Below are 27,817 nucleotides of genomic sequence, written 5' to 3' on the forward strand. Positions count from 1 at the left end.
GCATTGAAGGGACTCCACAAGACATAGGGCACTGAAGGGACTCCACAGGGTATTGAAGGGACTCCACAGGACACTGAAGGGACTCCACGGGGCATTGAAGGGACTCCACAGGACAGAGGGCATTGAAGGGACTCTACAGGGCATTGGAGGGACTCCACAGGACACAGGGCATTGAAGGGAGTCCGCAGGACATAGGGCATTGAAGGTACTCCACAGGGCATTGGAGGGACTCCACAGGACACAGGGCATTGAAGCGACTCAACAGGGCACTGAAGGGACTCCACAGGACAGAGGGCATTGGAGGGACTCCACAGGACACTGAAGGGACTCCACAGGGCATTGAAGGGACTCCACAAGACATAGGGCACTGAAGGGACTCCACAGGGCATTGAAGGGACTCCACATGACACTGAAGGGACTCCACAGGACACAGGGCATTGAAGGGACTCTACAGGGCATTGGAGGGACTCCACAGGACACAGGGCATTGAAGGGACTCCACAAGACACAGGGCACTGAAGTGACTCCACAGGGCACTGAAATTACTCCACAGGGCATTGAAGGGACTCCACAGGACACTGAAGGGACTCCACAGGGCATTGAAGGGACTCCACAAGACATAGGGCACTGAAGGGACTCCACAGGGTATTGAAGGGACTCCACAGGACACTGAAGAGACTCCACGGGGCATTGAAGGGACTCCACAGGACAGAGGGCATTGGAGGGACTCCACAGGACACAGGGCATTGAAAGGAGTCCGCAGGACATAGGGCATTGAAGGTACTCCACAGGGCATTGGAGGGACTCCACAGGACACAGGGCATTGAAGCGACTCAACAGGGCACTGAAGGGACTCCACAGGACAGAGGGCATTGGAGGGACTCCACAGGACACTGAAGGGACTCCACAGGACATTGAAGGGACTCCACAAGACATAGGGCACTGAAGGGACTCCACAGGGCATTGAAGGGACTCCACAGGACACTGAAGGGACTCCACAGGACACAGGGCATTGAAGGGACTCTACAGGGCATTGGAGGGACTCCACAGGACACAGGGCATTGAAGGGACTCCACAAGACACAGGGCACTGAAGTGACTCCACAGGGCATTGAAGGGACTCCACAGGACACTGAAGGGACTCCACAGGACACAGGGCATTGAAGGTACTCCACAGGGCATTGGAGGGACTCCACAGGACACAGGGCATTGAAGGGACTCCACAGGACATCGAAGGGCCTCCAAAGGACACAGGGCATTGAAGGGACTCTACAGGGCATTGGAGGGACTCCACAGGACACAGGGCATTGAAGGGACTCCACAGGGCATTGAAGGGACTCCACAGGGCATTGAAGGGACTCCACAGGACATTCGAGGGACTCCACAGGGCATTGGAGGGACTCCACAGAACCCAGGGCATTGGAGGGACTCCACAGGACACAGGGCATTGGTGGGACTCTACAGGGCATTGGAGGGACTCCACAGGACACAGGGCATTGGCTTTCATCTACAGGACAAAGTGGTGGGGGTCCACAAGAAATATGGCTTGTGCTACAGGGAAGAGGGCTTTGGAGGGAGCCTGTGGGAATGAGGTGATGATGTGGAGCCTACAGGAAAGATGTGACTGAGGTGAGTTATATAGAGAAGAGGGCTCTGAGGGGAGTCTTCAGGGAAGGAAGAATTGCGTGAGGTGTATGGGAATAATCTCACTGAGGGGAGCGTACAGGAATGAGGGTACCGAGTGGAGTCCACAGCAGAAGAGGGCACTGAGCGGAGCCTGTCGGAAAGAGATCGCTAGGAAAGAGGGTATTGAGGAATACTACAGGAAAGTGGTCACTAAGACGAGTCTACAAGACAGAAGTCACTAAGTTAAATCCATAGAAAAGAGGTCACTGGGGGAGTCTAAAAGAAAAAATGCTTTGAGGGAGCCTATAGGAAAGAGGTCCCTGAAGTGATTCTACAAACAAGAAGGCTTTGAGGGGAATCTACAGGAAAGAGGTCACTGAGGGAGTCTACAGGAAAGAAGTCCCTGAGGGAGTCTACAGGAAAGAGGTCACCGAGGGAGTCTACAGGACACATGTCCCTGAGGGAGTCTACAGGAAAGAGGTCACTGAGGGAGTCTACAGGAAAGAGATTCCTGAGGGAGTCTACAGGAAAGAGGTCACTCAGCCTACAGGACAAAGGTTCCTGAGGGAGTCTACAGGAAAGACATTCCTGAGGGAGTCTACAGGAAAGAGGTCACTGAGGGAGTCTACAGGAAAGAAGTCCCTGAGGCAGTCTACAGGAAAGATGTCACTGAGGGAGTCTACAGGACACAGGTCCCTGAGGGAGCCTACAGGAAAGAGATCCCTGGGGGAGCCTACAGGAAAGAGGTCACTGAGGGAGCCTACGGGACAAAGGTCCCTGAGGGAGTCTACAGAAAAGAGATTCCTGAGGGAGTCTACAGGAAAGAGGCCACTGAGGGAGTCTACAGGATAGAGGCCACTGTGGGAGTCTACAGGACAGAGGTCACTGAAGTGAGTCTACATCAAAGACGTCACTGAGGGAGTCTACAGGAAAAAGGCCACCAAGGGAGTCCACAGGAAAGAGATCCCTGAGGGAGCCTACAGGAAAGAGGTCACTGAGGGAGTCCACAGGACCGAGGTCACTGAGGGAGTCTACAGGACAGAGGCCACTGAAGGGAGCCTACAGGAAAGAGGCCACTGAGGGAATCTACAGGACAGAGGCCACTGTGGGAGTCTACAGGACGGAGGTCACTGAAGGGAGTCTCCAGGAAAGAGGCCACTGAGGGAGTCTACAGGAAAGAGATTCCTGAGGGAGCCTACAGGAAAGAGGTCACCGACTGAAGCCTATAGGAAAGGGTTTATTATCTAGCCTAACAGACGCTTCTATGGGCCTTTGCCACCATTGGGCCTTGCACCCTTGTCCATAACCAGGCGGAATGAACCACCCAGAAGGAACCCCGTTTGCCTCTTTGGGCAGTGACAGGGCTTCCCTGAATCTCTAAGCAGTGCTGCACACTGCTGTGTATCTGAGCAGTGACAGGGATCCCATCTGTGTCTCTGGGCAGCGACAGAGACATGTTTTTATGTCATATAATACTGCAGGGTCTTTCAGTCAGCCCGCTTCCTCTGCTTGCCTGCTGTGGCGTGTTTCCCACTCTGCATTCAGCCACCACAGCACAGTGAGGGGCAGAGGGTCACCCCGCTCGAGCCACTGGCTGGCGACTGTGGGTGGCTGCACTCAGCTTTTGTGCAGTGTGCATATCCGCACAATAAGTTGTCCCCTTCGGTGTCCGGGGCTACTGGTACAAGGTTCACTTTTACATTACAAAAAAACTATCTATTCTTTTGGCTTGTATGTAGTGTTTGTATTAACGAGAAGGAGCGGCTGCTCGTTCAACACTACTACAGGAGTGCTCATAAAAAAACATTCACAAACAAGATAAACATTGGCAACAGATAGGCATCCGATGCCAGCCTATTGGCTTTGTCAATACTTGCTTTCATGTCTTCTGCTTGTGAGCAGTGGGAGTCCTCTACCCATGTTTACGAACATTGTTGTCTCCGACCAGTGACAGAGTCCTGTTTCTGTCTCTGAGCAGTGACAGGGCCCTGCTTCTGTCTCTGAGCAGTGACAGGGCCCTGCTTCTGTCTCTGAGCAGTGACAGAGCCCTGCTTCTGTCTCCGAGCAGTGACAGAGTCCTGTTTCTGTCTCTGAGCAGTGACAGGGCCCTGCTTCTGCTTCTGTCTCCGAGCAGTGACAGAGCCCTCCTTCTGTCTCCGAGCAGTGACAGGGCCCCGCTTCTGTCTCTGAGCAGTGACAGGGCCCTGCTTCTGCTTCTGTCTCCGAGCAGTGACAGAGCCCTCCTTCTGTCTCCGAGCAGTGACAGAGTCCTCTTTCTGTCTCTGAGCAGTGACAGAGCCCTCCTTCTGTCTCCGAGCAGTGACAGAGCCCTGCTTCTGTCTCCGAGCAGTGACAGAGTCCTGTTTCTGTCTCTGAGCAGTGACAGGGCCCTGCTTCTGCTTCTGTCTCCGAGCAGTGACAGAGCCCTCCTTCTGTCTCCAAGCAGTGACAGAGTCCTCTTTCTGTCTCTGAGCAGTGACAGAGTCCTCTTTCTGCCTCTGAGCAGTGACAGAGCCCTCCTTCTGTCTCCGAGCAGTGACAGAGCCCTGCTTCTGTCTCTGAGCAGTGACAGGGCCCTGCTTCTGCTTCTGTCTCCGAGCAGTGACAGAGCCCTCCTTCTGTCTCCGAGCAGTGACAGGGCCCTGCTTCAGTCTCTGAGCAGTGACAGGGCCCTGCTTCTGTCTCCGAGCAGTGACAGAGCCCTCCTTCTGTCTCTGAGCAGTGACAGAGTCCTCTTTCTGTCTCTGAGCAGTGACAGAGCCCTCCTTCTGTCTCCGAGCAGTGACAGAGCCCTGCTTCTGTCTCCGAGCAGTGACAGAGTCCTGTTTCTGTCTCTGAGCAGTGACAGGGCCCTGCTTCTGCTTCTGTCTCCGAGCAGTGACAGAGTCCTCTTTCTGTCTCTGAGCAGTGACAGAGTCCTCTTTCTGTCTCTGAGCAGTGACAGAGCCCTCCTTCTGTCTCCGAGCAGTGACAGAGCCCTGCTTCTGTCTCCGAGCAGTGACAGAGCCCTGCTTCTGTCTCCGAGCAGTGACAGAGTCCTCTTTCTGTCTCTGAGCAGTGACAGGGCCCTGCTTCTGTCTCTGAGCAGTGACAGGGCCCTGCTTCTGTCTCTGAGCAGTGACAGGGCCCTGCTTCTGCTTCTGTCTCTGAGCAGTGACAGAGCCCTCCTTCTGTCTCTGAGCAGTGACAGAGTCCTCTTTCTGTCTCTGAGCAGTGACAGAGCCCTCCTTCTGTCTCCGAGCAGTGACAGAGCCCTGCTTCTGTCTCCGAGCAGTGACAGAGTCCTGTTTCTGTCTCTGAGCAGTGACAGGGCCCTGCTTCTGCTTCTGTCTCCGAGCAGTGACAGAGCCCTCCTTCTGTCTCCGAGCAGTGACAGAGCCCTGCTTCTGTCTCCGAGCAGTGACAGAGTCCTGTTTCTGTCTCTGAGCAGTGACAGGGCCCTGCTTCTGCTTCTGTCTCCGAGCAGTGACAGAGCCCTCCTTCTGTCTCCGAGCAGTGACAGAGTCCTCTTTCTGTCTCTGAGCAGTGACAGAGCCCTCCTTCTGTCTCCGAGCAGTGACAGAGCCCTGCTTCTGTCTCCGAGCAGTGACAGAGTCCTCTTTCTGTCTCTGAGCAGTGGCAGGGCCCTGCTTCTGCTTCTGTCTCCGAGCAGTGACAGGGCCCTGCTTCTGTCTCTGAGCAGTGACAGAGCCCTGCTTCTGTCTACGAGCAGTGACAGAGTCCTCTTTCTGTCTCCGAGCAGTGACAGGGCCCTCCTTCTGTCTCCGAGCAGTGACAGAGCCCTGTTTCTGTCTCTGAGCAGTGACAGGGCCCTGTTTCTGTCTCTGAGCAGTGAAAGGGCCCTGCTTCTGTCTCCGAGCAGTGACAGGGCCCTCCTTCTGTCTCCGAGCAGTGACAGAGCCCTGTTTCTGTCTCTGTATGGCACTGTTGTTGTACTGTGTGTTTGTGCAGTGACAGGCCGCATGCCTGTGCCCCTGAACACTGAAAGGCTTGTTTGTGTGTTGGAGCAGTGATAGGCCCAGTTTCTGTCTCTGAGCAGTGACAGAGCCCTCCTTCTGTCTCCTAGCAGTGACAGAGTCCTGCTTCTGTCTCTGAGCAGTGACAGGGCCCTGCTTCTGCTTCTGTCTCCGAGCAGTGACAGAGCCCTCCTTCTGTCTCCGAGCAGTGACAGGGCCCTGCTTCAGTCTCTGAGCAGTGACAGGGCCCTGCTTCTGCTTCTGTCTCCGAGCAGTGACAGAGCCCTCCTTCTGTCTCTGAGCAGTGACAGAGTCCTCTTTCTGTCTCTGAGCAGTGACAGAGCCCTCCTTCTGTCTCCGAGCAGTGACAGAGCCCTGCTTCTGTCTCCGAGCAGTGACAGAGTCCTGTTTCTGTCTCTGAGCAGTGACAGGGCCCTGCTTCTGCTTCTGTCTCCGAGCAGTGACAGAGCCCTCCTTCTGTCTCCGAGCAGTAACAGAGTCCTCTTTCTGTCTCTGAGCAGTGACAGAGTCCTCTTTCTGTCTCTGAGCAGTGACAGAGTCCTCTTTCTGTCTCTGAGCAGTGACAGAGCCCTCCTTCTGTCTCCGAGCAGTGACAGAGCCCTGCTTCTGTCTCCGAGCAGTGACAGAGCCCTGCTTCTGTCTCCGAGCAGTGACAGAGTCCTCTTTCTGTCTCTGAGCAGTGACAGGGCCCTGGTTCTGTCTCTGAGCAGTGACAGGGCCCTGCTTCTGCTTCTGTCTCTGAGCAGTGACAGAGCCCTCCTTCTGTCTCTGAGCAGTGACAGAGTCCTCTTTCTGTCTCTGAGCAGTGACAGAGCCCTCCTTCTGTCTCCAAGCAGTGACAGAGTCCTGTTTCTGTCTCTGAGCAGTAACAGGGCCCTTCTTCTGCTTCTGTCTCCGAGCAGTGACAGAGCCCTCCTTCTGTCTCCGAGCAGTGACAGAGTCCTCTTTCTGTCTCTGAGCAGTGACCGAGCCCTCCTTCTGTCTCTGAGCAGTGACCGAGCCCTCCTTCTGTCTCCGAGCAGTGACAGAGCCCTGCTTCTGTCTCCGAGCAGTGACAGAGTCCTGTTTCTGTCTCTGAGCAGTGACAGGGCCTTGCTTCTGCTTCTGTCTCCGAGCAGTGACAGGGCCCTGCTTCTGCTTCTGTCTCCGAGCAGTGACAGGGCCCTGCTTTTGTCTCTGAGCAGTGACAGAGCCCTGCTTCTGTCTACGAGCAGTGACAGAGTCCTCTTTCTGTCTCCGAGCAGTGACAGAGCCCTCCTTCTTTCTCTGAGCAGTGACAGATTCCTCTTTCTGTCTCTGAGCAGTGACAGAGCCCTCCTTCTGTCTCCCAGCAGTGACAGAGCCCTGCTTCTGTCTCCAAGCAGTGACAGAGTCCTGTTTCTGTCTCTGAGCAGTGACAGGGCCCTGCTTCTGCTTCTGTCTCCGAGCAGTGACAGAGCCCTCCTTCTGTCTCCGAGCAGTGACAGAGTCCTCTTTCTGTCTCTGAGCAGTGACCGAGCCCTCCTTCTGTCTCTGAGCAGTGACCGAGCCCTCCTTCTGTCTCCGAGCAGTGACAGAGCCCTGCTTCTGTCTCCGAGCAGTGACAGAGTCCTCTTTCTGTCTCTGAGCAGTGACACGGCCTTGCTTCTGCTTCTGTCTCCGAGCAGTGACAGGGCCCTGCTTCTGCTTCTGTCTCCGAGCAGTGACAGGGCCCTGCTTTTGTCTCTGAGCAGTGACAGAGCCCTGCTTCTGTCTACGAGCAGTGACAGAGTCCTCTTTCTGTCTCCGAGCAGTGACAGGGCCCTCCTTCTGTCTCCGAGCAGTGACAGAGCCCTGTTTCTGTCTCTGAGCAGTGACAGGGCCCTGTTTCTGTCTCTGAACAGTGACAGGGCCCTGTTTCTGTCTCTGAACAGTGACAGGGCCCTGTTTCTGTCTCTGAGCAGTGAAAGGGCCCTGCTTCTGTCTCCGGGCAGTGACAGGGCCCTCCTTCTGTCTCCGAGCAGTGACAGAGTCCTGCTTCTGTCTCTGAGCAGTGACAGGGCCCTGCTTCTGCTTCTGTCTCCGAGCAGTGACAGAGCCCTCCTTCTGTCTCCGAGCAGTGACAGGGCCCTGCTTCAGTCTCTGAGCAGTGACAGGGCCCTGCTTCTGCTTCTGTCTCCGAGCAGTGACAGAGCCCTCCTTCTGTCTCTGAGCAGTGACAGAGTCCTCTTTCTGTCTCTGAGCAGTGACAGAGCCCTCCTTCTGTCTCCGAGCAGTGACAGAGCCCTGCTTCTGTCTCCGAGCAGTGACAGAGTCCTGTTTCTGTCTCCGAGCAGTGACAGAGTCCTGTTTCTGTCTCTGAGCAGTGACAGAGCCCTGCTTCTGCTTCTGTCTCCGAGCAGTGACAGAGCCCTCCTTCTGTCTCCGAGCAGTGACAGAGTCCTCTTTCTGTCTCTGAGCAGTGACAGAGTCCTCTTTCTGTCTCTGAGCAGTGACAGAGCCCTCCTTCTGTCTCCGAGCAGTGACAGAGCCCTGCTTCTGTCTCCGAGCAGTGACAGAGCCCTGCTTCTGTCTCCGAGCAGTGACAGAGTCCTCTTTCTGTCTCTGGGCAGTGACAGAGCCCTCCTACTGTCTCCGAGCAGTGACAGAGCCCTGCTTCTGTCTCCGAGCAGTGACAGAGTCCTCTTTCTGTCTCTGAGCAGTGGCAGGGCCCTGCTTCTGCTTCTGTCTCCGAGCAGTGACAGGGCCCTGCTTCTGTCTCTGAGCAGTGACAGAGCCCTGCTTCTGTCTACGAGCAGTGACAGAGTCCTCTTTCTGTCTCCGAACAGTGACAGAGTCCTCTTTCTGTCTCCGAGCAGTGACAGGGCCCTCCTTCTGTCTCCGAGCAGTGACAGAGCCCTGTTTCTGTCTCTGAGCAGTGACAGGGCCCTGTTTCTGTCTCTGAGCAGTGAAAGGGCCCTGCTTCTGTCTCCGAGCAGTGACAGGGCCCTCCTTCTGTCTCCGAGCAGTGACAGAGCCCTGTTTCTGTCTCTGTATGGCACTGTTGTTGTACTGTGTGTTTGTGCAGTGACAGGCCGCATGCCTGTGCCCCTGAACACTGAAAGGCTTGTTTGTGTGTTGGAGCAGTGATAGGCCCAGTTTCTATCTCCCAGTGCCGGCTGTAGGGCAGTGCAACCTGTGCAGCAGCACCTGGTGCTGGGCTTGGGTGGGAGGGGGGGCTGTGCTTAGAAATAGTTGATGGGTTTAAAAGCATCTGCTTCCTTGTGTGTCCATCATTTTTCAGGCAGTAATAAACAAGTCAAGATAACTGTGATAATTCATGTTCTTGCTGGAAAGAGATCTGTTGTCAAGTTGTAGTTTTGACTCCTCATAGAAACAGCACAGAAGGTTAATATGCCTACTTCAAGAATGTGTACCATGCAGGACACAGCACTGCGTGTTATGTAGATAACTCAGTGGGTTCCTGCTTTTGTCACAGAAACCCTTTAGTTGCTTGCAATTCATAATTCGTAAAACTAATATAGCACAGTGACCCATGAACTGTCAACTGCTGCACGCAAACTTCATGGTATAGGTTAGAACGTTGTTTTCTTCCTATTCTTTTATCTCAATGATGCTATAGAGGGTTTGTTTGGATAAATACTTTCCTATTTGTGCAGCCAACCTCGATCACTGTGGTACCTTTTAAGTCCTGAGTTTCTGCTTCTCCAGACCAAACACACTTAAAATATACTGATTAGTAGTATGGATGACGTGATTCCTACACATGGTAATCCTCATTGTATTATGTACCACGGAGACTGATTTACACATTGTCTATGTATAATGTGTGTGTGAAATGTAAAGTGCTCTGACACCCTACACTGGTATGAGTAGCGCTATAAAACAAATGAAATTCCAGCGAGGAGGGGGATGGAAAGACGAGGGGCAGTGTTGGAGGGTGGTAGTGAGGGAATACTGGAGAAGGAGGTCAGTGGGTGTGGGGGGGGGTGACAAAGATGATCCCACCGGGCGCCTCCCGCACTAAAGCTGGCCCTGCTCTCTCTCAGCAGTGACCATCTCTGCGCATTGTAGCGCCTTGCCTGTCTCTGAGCACTGAGGGTGAAGTAATCAGTGCCCGGAACAATGGAGAGATCATTTGTGGAACTCCTGCAATACATTTGACACGCCCCCGCACCACCTACCCTCGTAGTTCTCTGATTGTGCAATTACTTCAAACTTGTACACGTGGCCCTTCTAGCCAAGCGCGCGCCGTGCTGCTCGAGACTGCGTGGACATGCGCGCCGCTGCGTGGGATCTTGGAGTAACATAATCCAGTAGAGTACCAATTGTAAGAACCCATTTCACCTGGCATGGTCTCGCGATCTTTCCAAAAGAACACAATTCTGCAAATGTTACAATCAGACCAGTGGGTTCCTTTTATCTCAAAATTGCATTCTGCAAGTTGTTTTCTTTTTTTTAATTAAGGGATCACATAACGCGTATTTTTCCTTTTTTCCACCTCAACCCTCACCTGCTGCCCTGTTCCCTCCATGGTTTCTTCTCTTCCTCAGGGACTGAAGCCTGGTCCGTCCCTCCCGTAGCATCTCCCACCAAGTCCTTTTACCCTCGCTGTCCCCTCTCGCCCCCCTCCAAGTGCCTGTGTTGTGCCTTTTCTTGGAGAGGGCCCCCCAAACTCTTTCTCCTTCTTGCCTCCCCTCCCCCCCATTCCCGGGCATCTTTTTTATCCTATCCCCATTTTGTAAAACTTAAGAGCACCTTCAGCTGTCTGTTTTTGCCTCCCCTCTCCCTCATCTGCCACCCTGTTCCCCGCCCCTTTTCGTTACCTGCTCTATTTTTGCTTATGTCTATCATCTGTGCACCTCGCGTTTTACGATTGCATTATATATAGAAAACAGACTACAACAATTCTATACTGTCTTCCCATTTTTTATACAATTAACAGTCCTGCATTTTAAGGAATCATTGGAAGTTTTGTTCGTTTTGTTGACTTGGGATTTGATACCAGGTCATGATGTGTTTTTTTCATGTTTTTCTTATTTTTGGCCATTCTCATTATTAGAATTTCTAACAAAACATTTTTCGACATTTTGGATTCTCACACGTTGTATTCTCATAATTGGTTTTTCGACGAAACCACATATTACAGCACGCCACAGCCAGAATACTGTCGAATAAAGTCCTGATCCAAGATTTACAGAAGATTGATGGTTCTGTGTTTAACTGTAGGAGACAGGAAGTTGTTTGTGGGCATGCTCAGTAAGCATCAGTCCGAGGATGACGTGCTGCACCTCTTTGAGCCTTTTGGGGTGATTGACGAATGTACAGTTCTGCGCGGACCGGATGGAAGCAGTAAAGGTGTGAGTTTCATCTCTATTTCTCACCTGTCTGTAGCTTAAACCTCCCCGGGGCTGCAGTCTGGGGGGGAGGGTGGCCACCAAGATCAACGTGAAGTGTGCACGCCCCATCAGGTCCACGTAGACATGGCTCCCCGGCAGTGTGACTAGGGTTGGATTGTTCTGTGTTTCCAGTCTAGACGTCATTGTCCTAACAAGTCAGACCAGGAGGGTGGGGAATCCGATTAGGCAGGGACACCTTTGTCACCTGCTTGCATGATTGGCTGTCCCAGTTGCTCCTTCCAGACCTTTAGAGCGCAGAATGTATTTAAAAAAAAAAAAGTGTTGCCCCCATTTTCCCAGTGGTTCACTTGTATGATTCTTGGAAATAGAAAACTGGAAGAGCCTCTGCTCAGTGCCATCTTCAGTAGCCTGATATTGCATTCTGGGTAATCTTCAAAGCCATACTCTCACGCTCGATCTGCCCTCTCTATGAGATTTTGCCAGGAAGGGCCCCTAGGGGGGCAGCAGCGACTGAGGCTCTGGGGATCCACTCTGTACAGAATGTGACTGCTGCCACCAAGGGCTCTTCATGGCAAAACCTGCCACATGCTTCTGAGCTGAACCTGGCATTACCCACAATGCATGAGTGAGCCCTACAAAATGGTGCTGGTCAGAGGCTCCTCCTACCTCCTCGTTATGGGAATTAAGAAAGTAAAAGGAACACATGGAAAAGCCATATATATATATATATATATATATAGAGAGAGAGAGAGAGAGAGGTTCAAGTTTATTGAGGTTTGTCTTTCAGTAGAGACAGGACCATGGTGAGTCAGAGGGGTGATAGAAGGCAGTTTGCCCGTCAAGAGGCTTCTGGAAACCCTGGCACTTCCATGCTGTTAAAGGCCACTTTGTGCACAGGAGACATTTGGAATAGTGTTGTGTGTCCGTGTGTAGTTGCATCACTTAAGTCTCACTGGGAATGCCACCTACGCCTCGCTCCCCCTGTCAGTTACCACGTGGGACAACTCTAACATCAACAACCTGTGTCCAAGAAATTGGAAGATGTTGCAAGATTCCCTGACTTCATGGTTGCCAGGGAAACCTACTCAGGCTGTGAAATGTATCTTTTTTTGCATTAAAAGGGAAAAAATACTATTTATGTGGCAAACTGAGCAGTCATAGGGAGGCGAGACATACACACACACACACAGGTATAGATATTTCCTTTGTACAAGGTGAGGTTTATCGATGTTAAGGCACCCTTAGCTTGAGGACAGGTCCATCTCATCTGCATCTTGTCAAGTGGAGCGTTGCTCTGTTGGTGGAAAGTGGTGTGTAGGTTACTCATCTGTCTGTTTAAATTAGACTATATTGCCTTTGCTTGCAGATGCTTGCCTGAGAGAGCACTTATCCCTGTTGTCTGTCTACCATTCCGTAAGTCTGTTGCTTGGTTTCCTTGCTGGTTATTGTAGTCTCACTATAATCTTTCCTTTTTTTCCTCTTCTCTTTGTCCTCTTTGTTTCTTCTTTCCAGGCTGTGCCTTTGTAAAGTTTTCTTCTCACACGGAGGCCCAAGCTGCTATCCAAGCTCTACACGGCAGCCAAACTATGCCAGTGAGTATCTCGCTATCCTTCTAATGTTCGCTAGAATGACATGCATTCAGTACTGGGCACCATGTCACAAGGCTAGCTTTGGATGTGTTGGTCCAGAGCTGTAAGAAGCCCCTTCTTCTCTACAAGTGTAGGTTGGTCCAGAGCTGTAAAAAGCTGCTTCATCTCTAAGAGTGTAGGTTGGTCCACATCTATAAGAAGCCACTTCTTGTCTACGAGTGTAGGTTGGTCCAGAGCTGAGAGAAGCTGCTTCATCTCTATGAGTGTAGTTGGTTCAGGGCTTTAAGAAGCCCCGTCTTCTTTATGAGTGTAGGTTGGTCCAGAGCTGTAAGAAGCAGCTTCATCTCTACAAGTGTAGATTGGTCCAGAGCTGTAAGAAGTTGCTTTATCTCTACGAGTGTAGGTTGGTCCAGGGCTGTAAGATGCTCCTTCATCTCTGTGAGTGTAGGTTGGTCCAGAGCTGTAAGAAGCAGCTTCATCTCTACAAGTGTAGATTGGTCCAGAGCTGTAAGAAGTTGCTTTATCTCTACGAGTGTAGGTTGGTCCAGAGCTGTAAGATGCTCCTTCATCTCTACGAGTGTAGGTTGATCCAGAGCTGTGAGAATCCACTTCATCTCTATGAGTGTAGGATGTTCCAGACCTGTAAGAAGCTCCTTTATCTCTATGGTGTAGATTGGTCAGAGCTGTGAGAAGATGCTTCATCTCTGTGAGTGTAGGTTGGTCCAGAGCTGTAAGAAGCTGCTTTATCTCTACGAGTGTAGGTTGGTCCAGAGCTGTAAGAAGGTGCTTCATCTCTACGAGTGTAGGTTGGTCCAGAGCTGTGAGAAGCTGCTTCATCTCTGAGAGTGTAGGTTGGTCCAGAGCTGTGAGAAGCTGCTTCATCTCTACGAGTGTAGGTTGGTCTACAGCTGTAAGAAGCTGCTTTATCTCTACGAGTGTAGGTTGGTCCAGAGCTGTAAGAATCTGCTTCATCTCTACGAGTGTAGGTTGGTCCAGAGCTGTAAGAAGCTCCTTTATCTCTATTATCTCTACGAGTGTAGATTGGTCCAGAGCTGTGAGAAGATGCTTTATCACTACGAGTGTAGGTTGGTCCAGAGCTGTAAGAAGCCGCTTCATCCCTTCGAGTGTAGGTTGGTCCAGAGCTGTGAGAAGCTGCTTCATCTCTGTGAGTGTAGGTTGGTCCAGAGCTGTGAGAAGATGCTTTATCACTACGAGTGTAGGTTGGTCCAGAGCTGTGAGAAGCCGCTTCATCTCTGTGAGTGTAGGTTGGTCCAGAGCTGTCAGAAGCTGCTTCATCTCTGTGAGTGTAGGTTGGTCCAGAGCTGAGAGAAGCTGCTTCATCTCTGTGAGTGTAGGTTGGTCCAGAGCTGAGAGAAGCTGCTTCATCTCTGTGAGTGTAGGTTGGTCCAGAGCTGTGAGAAGCCGCTTCATCTCTACGAGTGTAGGTTGGTCCAGAGCTGTAAGAAGCTCCTTCATCTCTGTGAGTGTAGGTTGGTCCAGAGCTGTAAGAAGCTCCTTCATCTCTACGAGTGTAGGTTGGTCCAGAGCTGTGAGAAGCTGCTTCATCTCTACGAGTGTAGGTTGGTCCAGAGCTGTAAGAAGCTCCTTCATCTCTGTGAGTGTAGGTTGGTCCAGAGCTGAGAGAAGCTGCTTCATCTCTGTGAGTGTAGGTTGGTCCAGAGCTGTGAGAAGCTGCTTCATCTCTACGAGTGTAGGTTGGTCCAGAGCTGTGAGAAGCCGCTTCATCTCTGTGAGTGTAGGTTGGTCCAGAGCTGTAAGAAGCTCCTTCATCTCTACGAGTGTAGGTTGGTCCAGAGCTGTAAGAAGCTCCTTCATCTCTACGAGTGTAGGTTGGTCCAGAGCTGTGAGAAGCTGCTTCATCTCTGTGAGTGTAGGTTGGTCCAGAGCTGAGAGAAGCCGCTTCATCTCTGTGAGTGTAGGTTGGTCCAGAGCTGTGAGAAGCTGCTTCATCTGTACAAGTGTAGGTTGGTCCAGAGCTGAGAGAAGCTGCTTCATCTCTGTGAGTGTAGGTTGGTCCAGAGCTGTGAGAAGCCGCTTCATCTCTGTGAGTGTAGGTTGGTCCAGAGCTGTGAGAAGCTGATTCATCTCTACGAGTGTAGGTTGGTCCAGAGCTGAGAGAAGCCGCTTCATCTCTACGAGTGTAGGTTGGTCCAGAGCTGTGAGAAGCCGCTTCATCTCTGTGAGTGTAGGTTGGTCCAGAGCTGTGAGAAGCCGCTTCATCTCTGTGAGTGTAGGTTGGTCCAGAGCTGAGAAAAGCTGCTTCATCTCTGTGAGTGTAGGTTGGTCCAGAGCTGTGAGAAGCCGCTTCATCTCTACGAGTGTAGGTTGGTCCAGAGCTGTAAGAAGCTCCTTCATCTCTGTGAGTGTAGGTTGGTCCAGAGCTGTAAGAAGCTCCTTCATCTCTACGAGTGTAGGTTGGTCCAGAGTTGTGAGAAGCTGCTTCATCTCTACGAGTGTAGGTTGGTCCAGAGCTGTAAGAAGCTCCTTCATCTCTGTGAGTGTAGGTTGGTCCAGAGCTGAGAGAAGCTGCTTCATCTCTGTGAGTGTAGGTTGGTCCAGAGCTGTGAGAAGCTGCTTCATCTCTACGAGTGTAGGTTGGTCCAGAGCTGTGAGAAGCCGCTTCATCTCTGTGAGTGTAGGTTGGTCCAGAGCTGTAAGAAGCTCCTTCATCTCTACGAGTGTAGGTTGGTCCAGAGCTGTAAGAAGCTCCTTCATCTCTACGAGTGTAGGTTGGTCCAGAGCTGTGAGAAGCCGCTTCATCTCTGTGAGTGTAGGTTGGTCCAGAGCTGAGAGAAGCCGCTTCATCTCTGTGAGTGTAGGTTGGTCCAGAGCTGTGAGAAGCTGCTTCATCTGTACGAGTGTAGGTTGGTCCAGAGCTGAGAGAAGCTGCTTCATCTCTGTGAGTGTAGGTTGATCCAGAGCTGTGAGAAGCTGCTTCATCTCTACGAGTGTAGGTTGGTCCAGAGCTGTGAGAAGCCGCTTCATCTCTGTGAGTGTAGGTTGGTCCAGAGCTGTAAGAAGCTCCTTCATCTCTACGAGTGTAGGTTGGTCCAGAGCTGTAAGAAGCTCCTTCATCTCTACGAGTGTAGGTTGGTCCAGAGCTGTGAGAAGCTGCTTCATCTCTGTGAGTGTAGGTTGGTCCAGAGCTGTGAGAAGCCGCTTCATCTCTGTGAGTGTAGGTTGGTCCAGAGCTGTGAGAAGCTGCTTCATCTCTACGAGTGTAGGTTGGTCCAGAGCTGAGAGAAGCCGCTTCATCTCTACGAGTGTAGGTTGGTCCAGAGCTGTGAGAAGCCGCTTCATCTCTGAGTGTAGGTTGGTCCAGAGCTGTGAGAAGCTGCTTCATCTCTGTGAGTGTAGGTTGGTCCAGAGCTGAGAGAAGGTGCTTCATCTCTGTGAGTGTAGGTTGGTCCAGAGCTGAGAGAAGCTGCTTCATCTCTGTGAGTGTAGGTTGGTCCAGAGCTGTGAGAAGCCGCTTCATCTCTACGAGTGTAGGTTGGTCCAGAGCTGTAAGAAGCTCCTTCATCTCTGTGAGTGTAGGTTGGTCCAGAGCTGTAAGAAGCTCCTTCATCTCTACGAGTGTAGGTTGGTCCAGAGCTGTGAGAAGCTGCTTCATCTCTACGAGTGTAGGTTGGTCCAGAGCTGTGAGAAGCTCCTTCATCTCTGTGAGTGTAGGTTGGTCCAGAGCTGAGAGAAGCTGCTTCATCTCTGTGAGTGTAGGTTGGTCCAGAGCTGTGAGAAGCTGCTTCATCTCTACGAGTGTAGGTTGGTCCAGAGCTGTGAGAAGCCGCTTCATCTCTGTGAGTGTAGGTTGGTCCAGAGCTGTAAGAAGCTCCTTCATCTCTACGAGTGTAGGTTGGTCCAGAGCTGTAAGAAGCTCCTTCATCTCTACGAGTGTAGGTTGGTCCAGAGCTGTGAGAAGCCGCTTCATCTCTGTGAGTGTAGGTTGGTCCAGAGCTGTGAGAAGCTGCTTCATCTGTACGAGTGTAGGTTGGTCCAGAGCTGAGAGAAGCTGCTTCATCTCTGTGAGTGTAGGTTGGTCCAGAGCTGAGAGAAGCTGCTTCATCTCTGTGAGTGTAGGTTGGTCCAGAGCTGTGAGAAGCCGCTTCATCTCTGTGAGTGTAGGTTGGTCCAGAGCTGTGAGAAGCCGCTTCATCTCTACGAGTGTAGGTTGGTCCAGAGCTGTGAGAAGCTCCTTCATCTCTACGAGTGTAGGTTGGTCCAGAGCTGTGAGAGGCTCCTTCATCTCTGTGAGTGTAGGTTGGTCCAGAGCTGTCAGGAACTGCTCCATCTTTAGGACTCAACGAGCAAAGCCTCAGGACGGAGGCCTCATGAGACAGGCAGAGGGATTCAAGGACTGAGTGCCCCTCTCATTGGCCTGAATGTCTCTTTAGTGGGGATCTTTCATTTCTGTGACTTGATGGCTGTGGGATTTGGCTCAAGAGCCCGGTGGAGCGTGGAGGTTGCCTCAGGTATAAGGAGCCTTTCACCTAAAAGGCTGGATGTGCTGCTGAGAGGACCATGGTACCACGTCCCTCCTCTGAGTGCAAAACCTTCCCACATCGGCAGTACTTTCAGGCAACCAGCATCACCAGAAACGTCAGAGAACTCTTGACTCCTGATGATCCCCTCTGATGAGCCGCAAACACGTCTAAATAGCACTGAGTGCGAGCCAGTGCTGTCAATCGCTTTTTTATTAACAAAACGACCGCCTCTCGACTCCCTGCACCCACAATGACAATAACAATGGTACCCGAGTTGCAGCTCGAGGGATACTGAACCACTTCGCCCGAATCGAAGGCAAACTGAAAGCACCACAAAATAATTCCCATGGAAAAATAGACCCTGTAAAGCTACATCTCATCGATTTGTTTGCTGAAGATAACCAGAAAAAAAACACAAAAATGCCGGAACCGTGGAATACAAAACCAGTCGGTCGGGAAAGTGCTTTTATTTAAACAAAATACTATGACCGCCTTCCTTGCAGGAAGCACAAACCCTGACTGTGGCACCAGGCAGGCAGAGTGATGCAACACTGACCCTCTGTGGCAAAGTATGGAATTGCAGTGGCTTCAGTTCCGGAGATACCTTAGAACAGTGGTTCCCAGCCTTTTCACTTCTGTGGACCCCCACTTTATCATTACTGGAACTCAGGGACCCCCACTGAATTATTATTGGAAACCGGGAAGCCCCACTGAGTGATTACTGAAAGCTGGGGACCTAATCTGTTAATATTATTAAATTTTCTGAGCAGTCATGGACCCCCTGAGGAGGCTTTGCGGACCCCCAGGGGTCCCCGGACCACAGGCTGGGAACCACTGCTTTAGAACATAAAAAGTAGGCACTGTGACAGCAGTCACACCTAATGCTGGTGGCCGCGCCATCTGCCCTTGGCTGCGGCTCTGGCCCTGCTCTTATGTACAGCTTACCGCCTTCTACCTCCTGTAGCAGCGTTGCCCCACGTTTCCATCTAGGCAGGTCCTTTCAGCATTTCATCTTTGAGAGCTCGATAGAATGAGGACCACTGGGCTGTCTGTGAACAAACATCTCTTTTTAGTGCCAAAAAGTGTTGCCTTGGCAGGGGGCACAGTTTCATGGGTTGTGTTGTAATCCAGAGTGTTAGTATGTGCATATGTGTTTCTGATTGGATTGTGTGGCTGTGGGTATGAAAGAGTGTGTGTTCTTGTGCCATTGACACTCTAGCGTGTGCCTCGTGTGGTGCTCTATGTTTGTGGGTTTACACGTGAGCACAGTGGTGTCTTCTTGTGCGTATGCTTGTGATGAATCAGTGTACAGAGCATCCGTTGCAGGGATCTATGTTGGATCTCATGGTCACAGGTTCAAATCCCAGTGGGTCCACCACCCTTTCATCCTTCCAAGGTTGTTAAAATGACTACCAGTGATTTGGGTAACAATACCCATCTGTTGTTTAGCGCAAAGATACCCCTTAAGATGAACATATGGTCTACAAATACACGTTATGTTATATACTAGAGACATTGTGACCTTGTAGATGCATGTTAGGGACAACACATCTGTTTGTGGCTCTGTTTGTGTGTTATAAGATGTTTGTTGTTCGATGGTCTTTTGTAATATCACAGCGGACTGTGTTTTTTGAACTGTATAGATAATCTACTCCTCTTCTATTCCTCTGTTTATTTCCCTTGATCCCCCTTTGCCTGCACTTCCGTGTTATGTTTCTTAAGCTTTCATCCCCCTCATGCTCATACATATATTTGAACCCCTTCCCTCCCACACTCACTACCCTTTCCATGATTCATGTTCCCATTTTCTCTCTTGCATTTTTGTTGCCACTTGTCTTTTGTTTCTTCTTTACCCTCTCACTCCTTTGTGCCTTTATTGTCCCTCCTTCCCTCTTTCGATTGTCCCCTTCATCGTCTCACTCCTTGCGACCTCACCTGACTCCCAGTGACTCTGTGCTCCCTCTCCGCACAGGGCGCCTCCTCGAGCCTGGTGGTGAAGTTCGCAGACACGGACAAGGAGCGCACCCTCCGGCGGATGCAGCAGATGGTGGGTCAGCTGGGCATCTTTACGCCGTCCCTTACTCTGCCCTTCAGTCCGTACAGTGCATATGCACAAGCTGTGAGTACCTGACGCCTCTTTCTAGGCACTAAGCGCTGGTGTGTGCCAGAGTGTGTGACCGCTACAGCCATTCGATGATCTTGAGGTTGGGAGTCCTGAAGGAGAAGTGCATCCTTGTTAAAGCTGAGGCCCTATTTATACTTTTCCACCAGAACACCTGAACAAAAGGATGCCTCGCGGAGCCCGAGTGTGTGGCCTTACACGCAGAGTATCAGGCTGCGGCTACTCCTGCATCAGCAAACCAGGTGCCCCCGATCCCACATTTGGTGCTGTTCCCTTGCAGACCACAAGGTGCCACTGGTGGTCACAGTCTGTTCTAGTGCTGACCTTGGCCACTGAATGTCACTGCTGCACCACTTTGGTGTAATCGCCCAACATTAACTACGTAAAACTCAAGATTACAGACCTTTCTGGGTCTGTCGGAAGACCCATGTGTTATCCCTCGCTTAGACAAGAAATACATGGAATTTAAGGCTCTAGAGAGAGACATTAATAATCCATATCTTTATTGGAAAAAGCAGTGCAGCCTCTGCAGTAGAACATAAAACATAACGTGAAATAACTGTGGACACAAACTTTCTCACTAACCCTTTGAACAGCAGTCAGTGCCACAGCAACATCAGAATCTGCAATGTTGTTGCCACGTTTGCTGTGGCCTCTAGGTGTCACTCCTGTCTGCTCTCTGCCAGTAAGACTTCAACACCGTGACCACTAGGTGGCACTGCAGCACCATTGTCTGGGTACTAGCTGTAAGCAACCCCCGCCAATGCCGCACTCTGGCCTCTAGGTGTCACTGTTGCCCCTCTGTTTGCCTGCAGTAACATATTTCTGCTGAACGAAGGGCGTGCTGTACGGTTTGGCGGATGGGTACTGTGCCACACACCTCCTGGATGTACTACACTGATGCCAAGGCGACCATTCACCAGACGTCACTGTGGCACCAATGCCTTTCTGCCATGCTTACCGAGGGAACGCAGGCGGTGCTGCCGGTAGCGGCCCCAGCCCCAGCTGCTCCCACAGGTGGGAGAAAACTCGATGCACAGGTCTGGAGTTCAGCTGGTCCCGGTCCGTGGCAGTCCCAGTTACCTTCACTGACCCTGCCCCATACCACTGGTCTCCCCCGATTGTGCCGGGTCTGGTGGCTTAGTGGACTAATGCGTCCACTGTAGAGGCCTGTGTTTGACCTCATGGTCACAGGTTCAAATCCCGGCAGGTTCACTCAGCCTTTCATCCAAAATTCTGAGGTCGATAAAATGAGTACCATTGAGTTGGGTAACAATAAACATCTGTTATTCAGCGCCAAGATGCCTACGGGTGAACGTGCGCTTTACAAATACTTATGTTATGCTCTCTTGGGTGGGTTGATACGGGTGTTTTCCAGAGGGTTTTATCTATCTGGCGTCTCCTGTTACAGTTCACAGATAAACCAGAATGTATGATTTTTTTATCACACGTTTGTAAGTCTGGAGGTTTGCTAGATGGCTGTGTGCCCCCACCTCCCCAGGCTGCATCAGTTTACAGGGGGGGGGCGCCCACGTCCCGGATGCTCTCGGAGGACAGTCATGTGTGCAACACAACCCCCGGAGTGCTGCAGCGGGACCTAGAAAGCAGAGTGTGGCTCCGGAGGTGAGAGGCCCAGAGCTGGGGCAGAGGTTCAGGGCAGCCGCTGCTGCTAAAAATAACCGAGCGTCAAATACCACAATAACACCCCCGCGGGCCGCGCGAGGGGCTGTGTGTGTCTTACACCCCTGAACACGAACCAGGCCTGCGCAGAGACAGGACCGGAAATAACAAAAGAGCATGGAGGCTAAAACTGTCGGGGCAGGGAGGCGCGGCTGTGTCCGTGTGTCTGTGCATGTGGGAGTCATGTGTGCATGGCCTTGTGGATGACTCTGCACGCTTCCGTGTGTCTGCGTCTGGGCTCTGCCCTTGTGTGGTTCTTCCTGCACTTGCCTGAATTGTGTAGAAGGAGCACAGCGTGGGCTTCCAGGCCAGGCCACCCCTTGCTTCACTGGGGCACTCGCCAGTAATACTGTAAACTAGAGGTCCCTTCCCCTGTGCACCCCAAAGGCCGCCAGTGGATAGACCCCCGCCCTAGGTGAGCGGGCGGGGTGAGACTGCCACCTTCAAGATGAATTTGCCAAAGTGCGAACATATAATCCGTGAATCACGGGGGCAGCGCCCCCTCTGCCTGGTAATATCTGAGCATGTGCTAAAGAGGGCTTGCGCACTTGTGCTCGCTTGTATGAACTCTCGCTTGCTGAATTGCTACTCTGGGAGCATTCCATTCTATCACGTTTAGCTCACCTGTGCCATTAAAAAAGGGCCAACGGTATACAAATGGATATTGCCCCTGATCAAACGGTGTCGATCCAGCTCGAACTGCTGGTCTGTGTCCTACCTCGACGGAAGCACAAGCAAACACAGAATGGTTTCAGCCTTGTTACGCCTCGCCTGTGAGGTGCAGATGCCTTGTTACTCCTAGACTGTGAGGTGCAGATGCCTTGTTACGCCTCGCCTGTGAAGTGCAGACGCCTTGTTACGCCTCGTCTGTCAGCTGCAGATGCCTTGTTACGCCTCGTCTGTGAGGTGCAGATGCCTTGTTACTCCTCGCCTGTGAGCTGCAGATGCCTTGTTACGCCTCGCCTGTGAGGTGCAGATGCCTTGTTACGCCTCGCCTGTGAGGTGCAGATGCCTTGTTACGCCTCGCCTGTGAGGTGCAGATGCCTTGTTACGCCTCGTCTGTGAGCTGCAGATGCCTTGTTACGCCTCGTCTGTGAGGTGCAGATGCCTTGTTACTCCTCGCCTGTGAGCTGCAGATGCCTTGTTACGCCTCGCCTGTGAGGTGCAGATGCCTTGTTACGCCTCGTCTGTGAGGTGCAGATGCCTTGTTACTCCTCGCCTGTGAGGTGCAGATGCCTTGTTACTCCTAGACTGTGAGGTGCAGATGCCTTGTTACGCCTCGCCTGTGAGGTGCAAATGCCTTGTTACGCCTCGTCTGTGAGGTGCAGATGCCTTGTTACGCCTCGACTGTGAGGTGCAGATGCCTTGTTACTCCTCGACTGTGAGCTGCAGATGCCTTGTTACTCCTCACCTGTGAGGTGCAGATGCCTTGTTACGCCTCATCTGTGAGGTGCAGATGCCTTGTTACGCCTCGCCTGTGAGGTGCAGATGCCTTGTTACGCCTCGCCTGTGAGGTGCAGATGCCTTGTTACTCCCCGCCAGTGAGGAGCAGATGCCTTGTTACGCCTTGACTGTGAGCTGCAGATGCCTTGTTACGCCTCGCCTGTGAGGTGCAGATGCCTTATTACGCCTCGCCTGTGAGGTGCAGATGCCTTGTTACTCCTCGCCTGTGAGGTGCAGATGCCTTGTTACACCTCGACTGTGAGCTACAGATGCCTTGTTACTCCTCGACTGTGAGGTGCAGATGCCTTGTTACGCCTCGCCTGTGAGCTGCAGATGCCTTGTTACGCCTCGCCTGTGAGGTGCAGATGCCTTGTTACGCCTCGTCTGTGAGGTGCAGATGCCTTGTTACTCCTCGCCTGTGAGCTGCAGATGCCTTGTTACTCCTCGTCTGTGAGGTGCAGATGCCTTGTTACGCCTCGTCTGTGAGGTGCAGATGCCTTGTTACGCCTCGTCTGTGAGGTGCAGATGCCTTGTTACGCCTCGTCTGTGAGGTGCAGATGCCTTGTTACGCCTCGCCTGTGAGGTGCAGATTCAGACCTGTGGCACAACAGCTCAGACCCTGAGTTTAGATACACATTCAGGTGACTCACTTTGATAGTGATAGAAATGCTGGAATAACCTGAACCAGTAGTAATTACTCTGGGAGCATTCCACTCCATCAACTTGTAGCGGGTGGAGGGTAATGAGGTTGGGTCAGTGCCTCTGGAAGGCCAGCAAAGCTTGGACAACCAGGCACAAAGGGTTTCGAGTGGAATCACGGGCACACATTTTCTAATGTAGAGCTATTATACAACATAAAAGGTATTTTTATCACCTTCACCACCTCCTTGTGAGCCGCACGCAAAAATTCCTCCTGCGAGGGAAACCTGTCCCTTCATTTCCACAGGTGCCATGTTTGGGAGAGGGCCAGGCATGGACAGGGCGGCAGGCATGGAGAGATGGGTGGAAATGCATGGCAGGGCGGCAACCATGAAGAGATTGGGGGGAGATGCGTGACAGGGTTGCAGGCATGGGGAGGTGGGGTGGAGATGCATGGCAGGGCGGCAGGAATAGAGAGATGGGTGTAGATGCATGACGGGGCGGCAGGCATAGAGTGATGGGTGGAGATGCATGACGGGGCGACAGGCTTGGAGAGATGGGTAGAGATGCATGACAGGCATAGAGAGATGGGTGGAGATGCATGAAATGGCGGCAGGCATGGAGAGATGGGTGGAGATGCGTGACAGGCATGGAGAGATGGGGTGGAGGTGCATAACGGGGCGGCAGGCTTGGAGACATGGGGTGGAGATGCGTGACGGGGCGTTAGGAATGGGGAGATGGGTGACGGGTCGGCAGGCATGGGAGATGGGGTGAAGATGCGTGACGGGGCGGCAGGCATGGGGAGATGGGGTGGAGATGGGTGACGGGGCGGCAGGCATAGAGAGATGAGTGGAGATGCATGACGGGGCGGCAGGCATGGAGAGATGGGGTGGAGATGCATAACAGGGCGGCAGGCATGGGGTGATGGGGTGGAGATGCGTGACGGGGTGGCAGGCATGGGAGATGGGTGGAGATGCGTGACAGGGCGGCAGGCATGGAGAGATGGGGTGGAGATGCATAACGGGGCAGCAGGCATGGGGAGATGAGGTGGAGATGGATGACGGGGTGGCAGGCATAGAGAGATGAGTGGAGATGTGTGACGGGCGGCAGGCATGGGGAGATGGGGTGGAGATGCATGACGGGGTGGCAGGCATGGGAGATGGGGTGGAGATGCGTGACGGGGCGGCAGGCATGGAGAGATTGGGTGGAGATGCATGACAGGGCGGCAGGCATGGAGAGATGGGATGGAGATGCATGAAAGGGCGGCATGCTTGGAGAGATGGGGTGGAGATGCATGAAAGGGCGGAAAGCTTGGAGAGATGGGGTGGAGATGCGTGATGGGGCGTTAGGCATGGAGAGATTGGGTGGAGATGCGTGACAGGGTGGCAGGCATGGAGAGATGGGGTGGAGGCGCGTGACAGGGCGTCAGGCTTCGAGAGATGGGGGGACATGCGTGACAGGGTTGCAGGCTTGGAGAGATGGGGGGACATGCGTGACAGGGTTGCAGGCTTGGAGAGATGGGGGAGATGCGTGACAGGGTTGCAGGCATGGAGAGATGGGGTGGAGATGCATGACAGGGCGGCAGGCATAGAGAGATGGGTGGAGGTGCATGACAGGGCGGCAGGCATGGAGAGATGGGGTGGAGGCGCATGACAGGGCGGCAGGCTTGGAGAGATGGGGTGGAGGCGCATGACAGGGCGGCAGGCTTGGAGAGATGGGGGGAGATGCGTGACAGGGTTGCAGGCATGGAGAGATGGGGTGGAGATGCGTGACAGGGCGGCAGGCATAGAGAGATGGGTGGAGGTGCATGACAGGGCGGCAGGCATGGTGAGATGGGGTGGAGGTGCATGACAGGGCGGCAGGCTTGGAGAGATGGGGGAGATGCGTGACAGGGTTGCAGGCATGGAGAGATGGGGTGGAGATGCGTGACAGGGCGGCAGTCATGGGGAGATTGGGTGTAGATGCGTGACAGGGCAGCAGGCATGGAGAGATGGGGTGGAGATGCGTGACAGGGCGGCAGGAATGGAGAGATGAGGTGGAGATGCGTGACAGGGCAGCAGGCATGAAGAGATGGGATGGAGATGCATAACGGGGCTGCAGGCATGGGGAAATGGGATGGAGATGCATGAAAGGGTGGCAGGCATAGAGAGATGGGGTGGAGATGCATGAAAGGGCGGCAGGCTTGGAGAGATGGGGTGGAGATGCGTGACGGGACGTTAGGCATGGAGAGATTGGGTGGAGATGCGTGACGGGCGGCAGGCATGGGGAGATGGGTTGGAGATGCGTGACGGGGTGGCACGCATGGGAGATGGGGTGGAGATGCGTGACAGGGCGGCAGGCATGGAGAGATGGGGTGGAGGCGCATGCCAGGTCGGCAGGCTTAGAGAGATGGGGGGAGATGCGTGACAGGGTTGCAGGCTTGGAGAGACGGGGGAAATGCGTGACAGGGTTGCAGGCATGGAGAGATGGGGTGGAGATGCGTGACAGGGCGGCAGGCATGGGGAGATGGGGTGGAGATGCGTGACAGGGCAGCAGGCATGGAGAGATGGGGTGGAGATGCGTGACAGGGCGGCAGGCATGGAGAGATGGGGTGGAGATGCGTGACAGGGCGGCAGGCATGGAGAGATGGGATGAAGATGCATAACGGGGCGGCAGGCATGGGGAGATGGGGTGGAGATGGGTGACGGGGCGGCAGGCATAGAGAGATGAGTGGAGATGCATGACGGGGTGGCAGGCATGGAGAGATGGGGTGGAGATGCATAACGGGGCGGCAGGCATGGGGAAATAGGGTGGAGATGGATGATGGGGCGGCAGGCATAGAGAGATGAGTGGAGATGCGTGACGGGGCGGCAGGCATGAGGAGATGGGGTGGAGATGCATGACAGGGTGGCAGGCATGGGAGATGGGGTGGAGATGCGTGACAGGGCGGCAGGCATGGAGAGATTGGGTGGAGATGCATGACAGGGCGGCAGGCTTGGAGAGATGGGGTGGAGATGCGTGACGGGCGGCAGGCATGGAGAGATGGGATGGAGATGCGTGACGGGGCGGCAGGCATGGAGAGATTGGGTGGAGATGCGTGACGGGGCGGCAGGCATGGAGAGATGGGATGGAGATGCATGACAGGGCGGCAGGCTTGGAGAGATGGGGTGGAGATGCATGAAAGCGCGGCAGGCTTGGAGAGATGGGGTGGAGATGCATGAAAGCGCAGCAGGCATGGGGAGATGGGTTGGAGATGCGTGATGGGGTGGCAGGCATGGGAGATGGGGTGGAGATGCGTGACAGGGCGGCAGGCATGTTGAGATGGGATGGAGATGCGTGACAGGGCGGCAGGCATGTGGAGATGGGTGGAGATGCATGACGGGGCGGCAGGCATGGAGAGATGGGGAGGAGGCGCATGACAGGGCGGCAGGCATGGAGAGATGGGGTGGAGGCGCATGACAGGGCGGCAGGCTTGGGGAGATGCGTGACAGGGTTGCAGGCATGGAGAGATGGGGTGGAGATGTGTGACAGGGCGGCAGGCATGGGGAGATGGGGTGGAGATGTGTGACAGGGCAGCAGGCATGGGGAGATGGGGTGGAGATGTGTGACAGGGCGGCAGGCATGGGGAGCTGGGGTGGAGATGTGTGACAGGGCGGCAGGCATGGAGAGATGGGATGGGGATGCGTGACAGGGCGACAGGCATGGGGAGATGGGGTGGAGTCACATGGACAAGCATGCATGGACAAGGAAGGACACTGACACCCATTGTACTGAAGCAGCTTTTTCTACCTTTCTTTTAGCTGATGCAGCAGCAAACAACAGTCCTTTCCACCTCCCATGGGAGCTACCTGAGCCCCGGCGTGGCCTTTCCCCCCTGCCACATTCAGCAGATTGGAGCAGTGAGTTTGAATGGACTTCCTGCCACCTCGCTAACGCCAGCATCAGGTCAGTACCTCTCACCGCTGCTTCAGTGCTCGTTTCTGTGCTGTTCTTAATGGTCGGGCTCCACCTATCATGGATTGCTTGCTCACAGCTAAAAGTATGTTTGGGATTGTCTGGTATATGCAGCTTTGATACAGTAGTTTGCTTGATGATACGGTGAGCTGGTTGGGTCTTGACTACAGTAATCACTTTGGGCATTGACTACGGTGATCTGGTTGGGTTTCCCCTATGGTGCTTTGGTTGGGTTTAAACTATGGTGATCTGGTCGAGTTTCAATGAAAGTGATCTGGTTGGGTGTAGACAAGCATAGATTAGTTGATTAGAAGTCGTCTGGCTGGGTTATGGACATGATGGATTGGTATATGGATTACAGCGATGGCAGGCAGGTTGTACTACAGTTCGGGATTAATTTCCATCGCTGCTGGCCCCGACCAGATTCCAGATAGAATACTCTGGTTGGGTTCAAGTGTTTGAGTTCCACAGATTGAAAGGTACCCAGCAAGGGCGATTCTTTGGGTTCCCACGATGATGGACTGGGTTGGTTCCAGCTCTGTCACTGGTTGTGTTCCCATGTTGGATCAGTTGGGCTCAGGTACTTCACTGGTTACAGCTAACATTGAATAGTTGGGCTGGCTGTAAGAGGCTGCTTGGGTTGCAGGTATTCTACCATGGTTTGGTTGACGCTATTGTGATTTGATTGTATTTCACATACGCAGGATTGGTTGGGTTCCAGCAATGACTGCTGGATTACGGGTTCGTGTCAGGATTTGCTGAGACCAGGACTGGAATAGCCATTATGCAGAGCTTTGTCTCTGCAGGGACAATGGAACTGGGAGAAGGAGTGTAGACGTACGAGGGAGTACCTGAGCCCGGACGGGTAGGAGCTGGATCAGAGCGTTAGGCTGGATAGGAACCCGGTTAGATCTCAAAGCGGGAGTCTACCGTGGTCTAGGAGCTAAGCAGGAACACGATAATGGAGCAGACGACAAAGATGGTGAGAAT

At 53.0% G+C, this 27,817-nt stretch overlaps 1 protein-coding gene across 4 annotated transcripts in view; it reads left to right on the top strand.

Moving 5' to 3' along the window:
• The window catches only part of CELF5 (CUGBP Elav-like family member 5), a 226,042-nt gene that overhangs the window by 161,857 nt on the left and 36,368 nt on the right, over positions 1–27,817 (top strand). For all 4 annotated transcript variants that reach the window (XM_069218065.1, XM_069218067.1, XM_069218064.1 and 1 more), the window contains exons 4-7: positions 10,789–10,917; positions 12,432–12,511; positions 18,983–19,129; positions 26,674–26,818. In XM_069218065.1, the coding sequence (XP_069074166.1) occupies positions 10,789–10,917; positions 12,432–12,511; positions 18,983–19,129; positions 26,674–26,818 (501 nt within the window). The remainder of the gene's footprint in view (positions 1–10,788; positions 10,918–12,431; positions 12,512–18,982; positions 19,130–26,673; positions 26,819–27,817) is intronic.

This window comes from Pleurodeles waltl, chromosome 12, assembly GCF_031143425.1.
Source record: "Pleurodeles waltl isolate 20211129_DDA chromosome 12, aPleWal1.hap1.20221129, whole genome shotgun sequence".
Taxonomy (NCBI): domain Eukaryota; kingdom Metazoa; phylum Chordata; class Amphibia; order Caudata; family Salamandridae; genus Pleurodeles; species Pleurodeles waltl.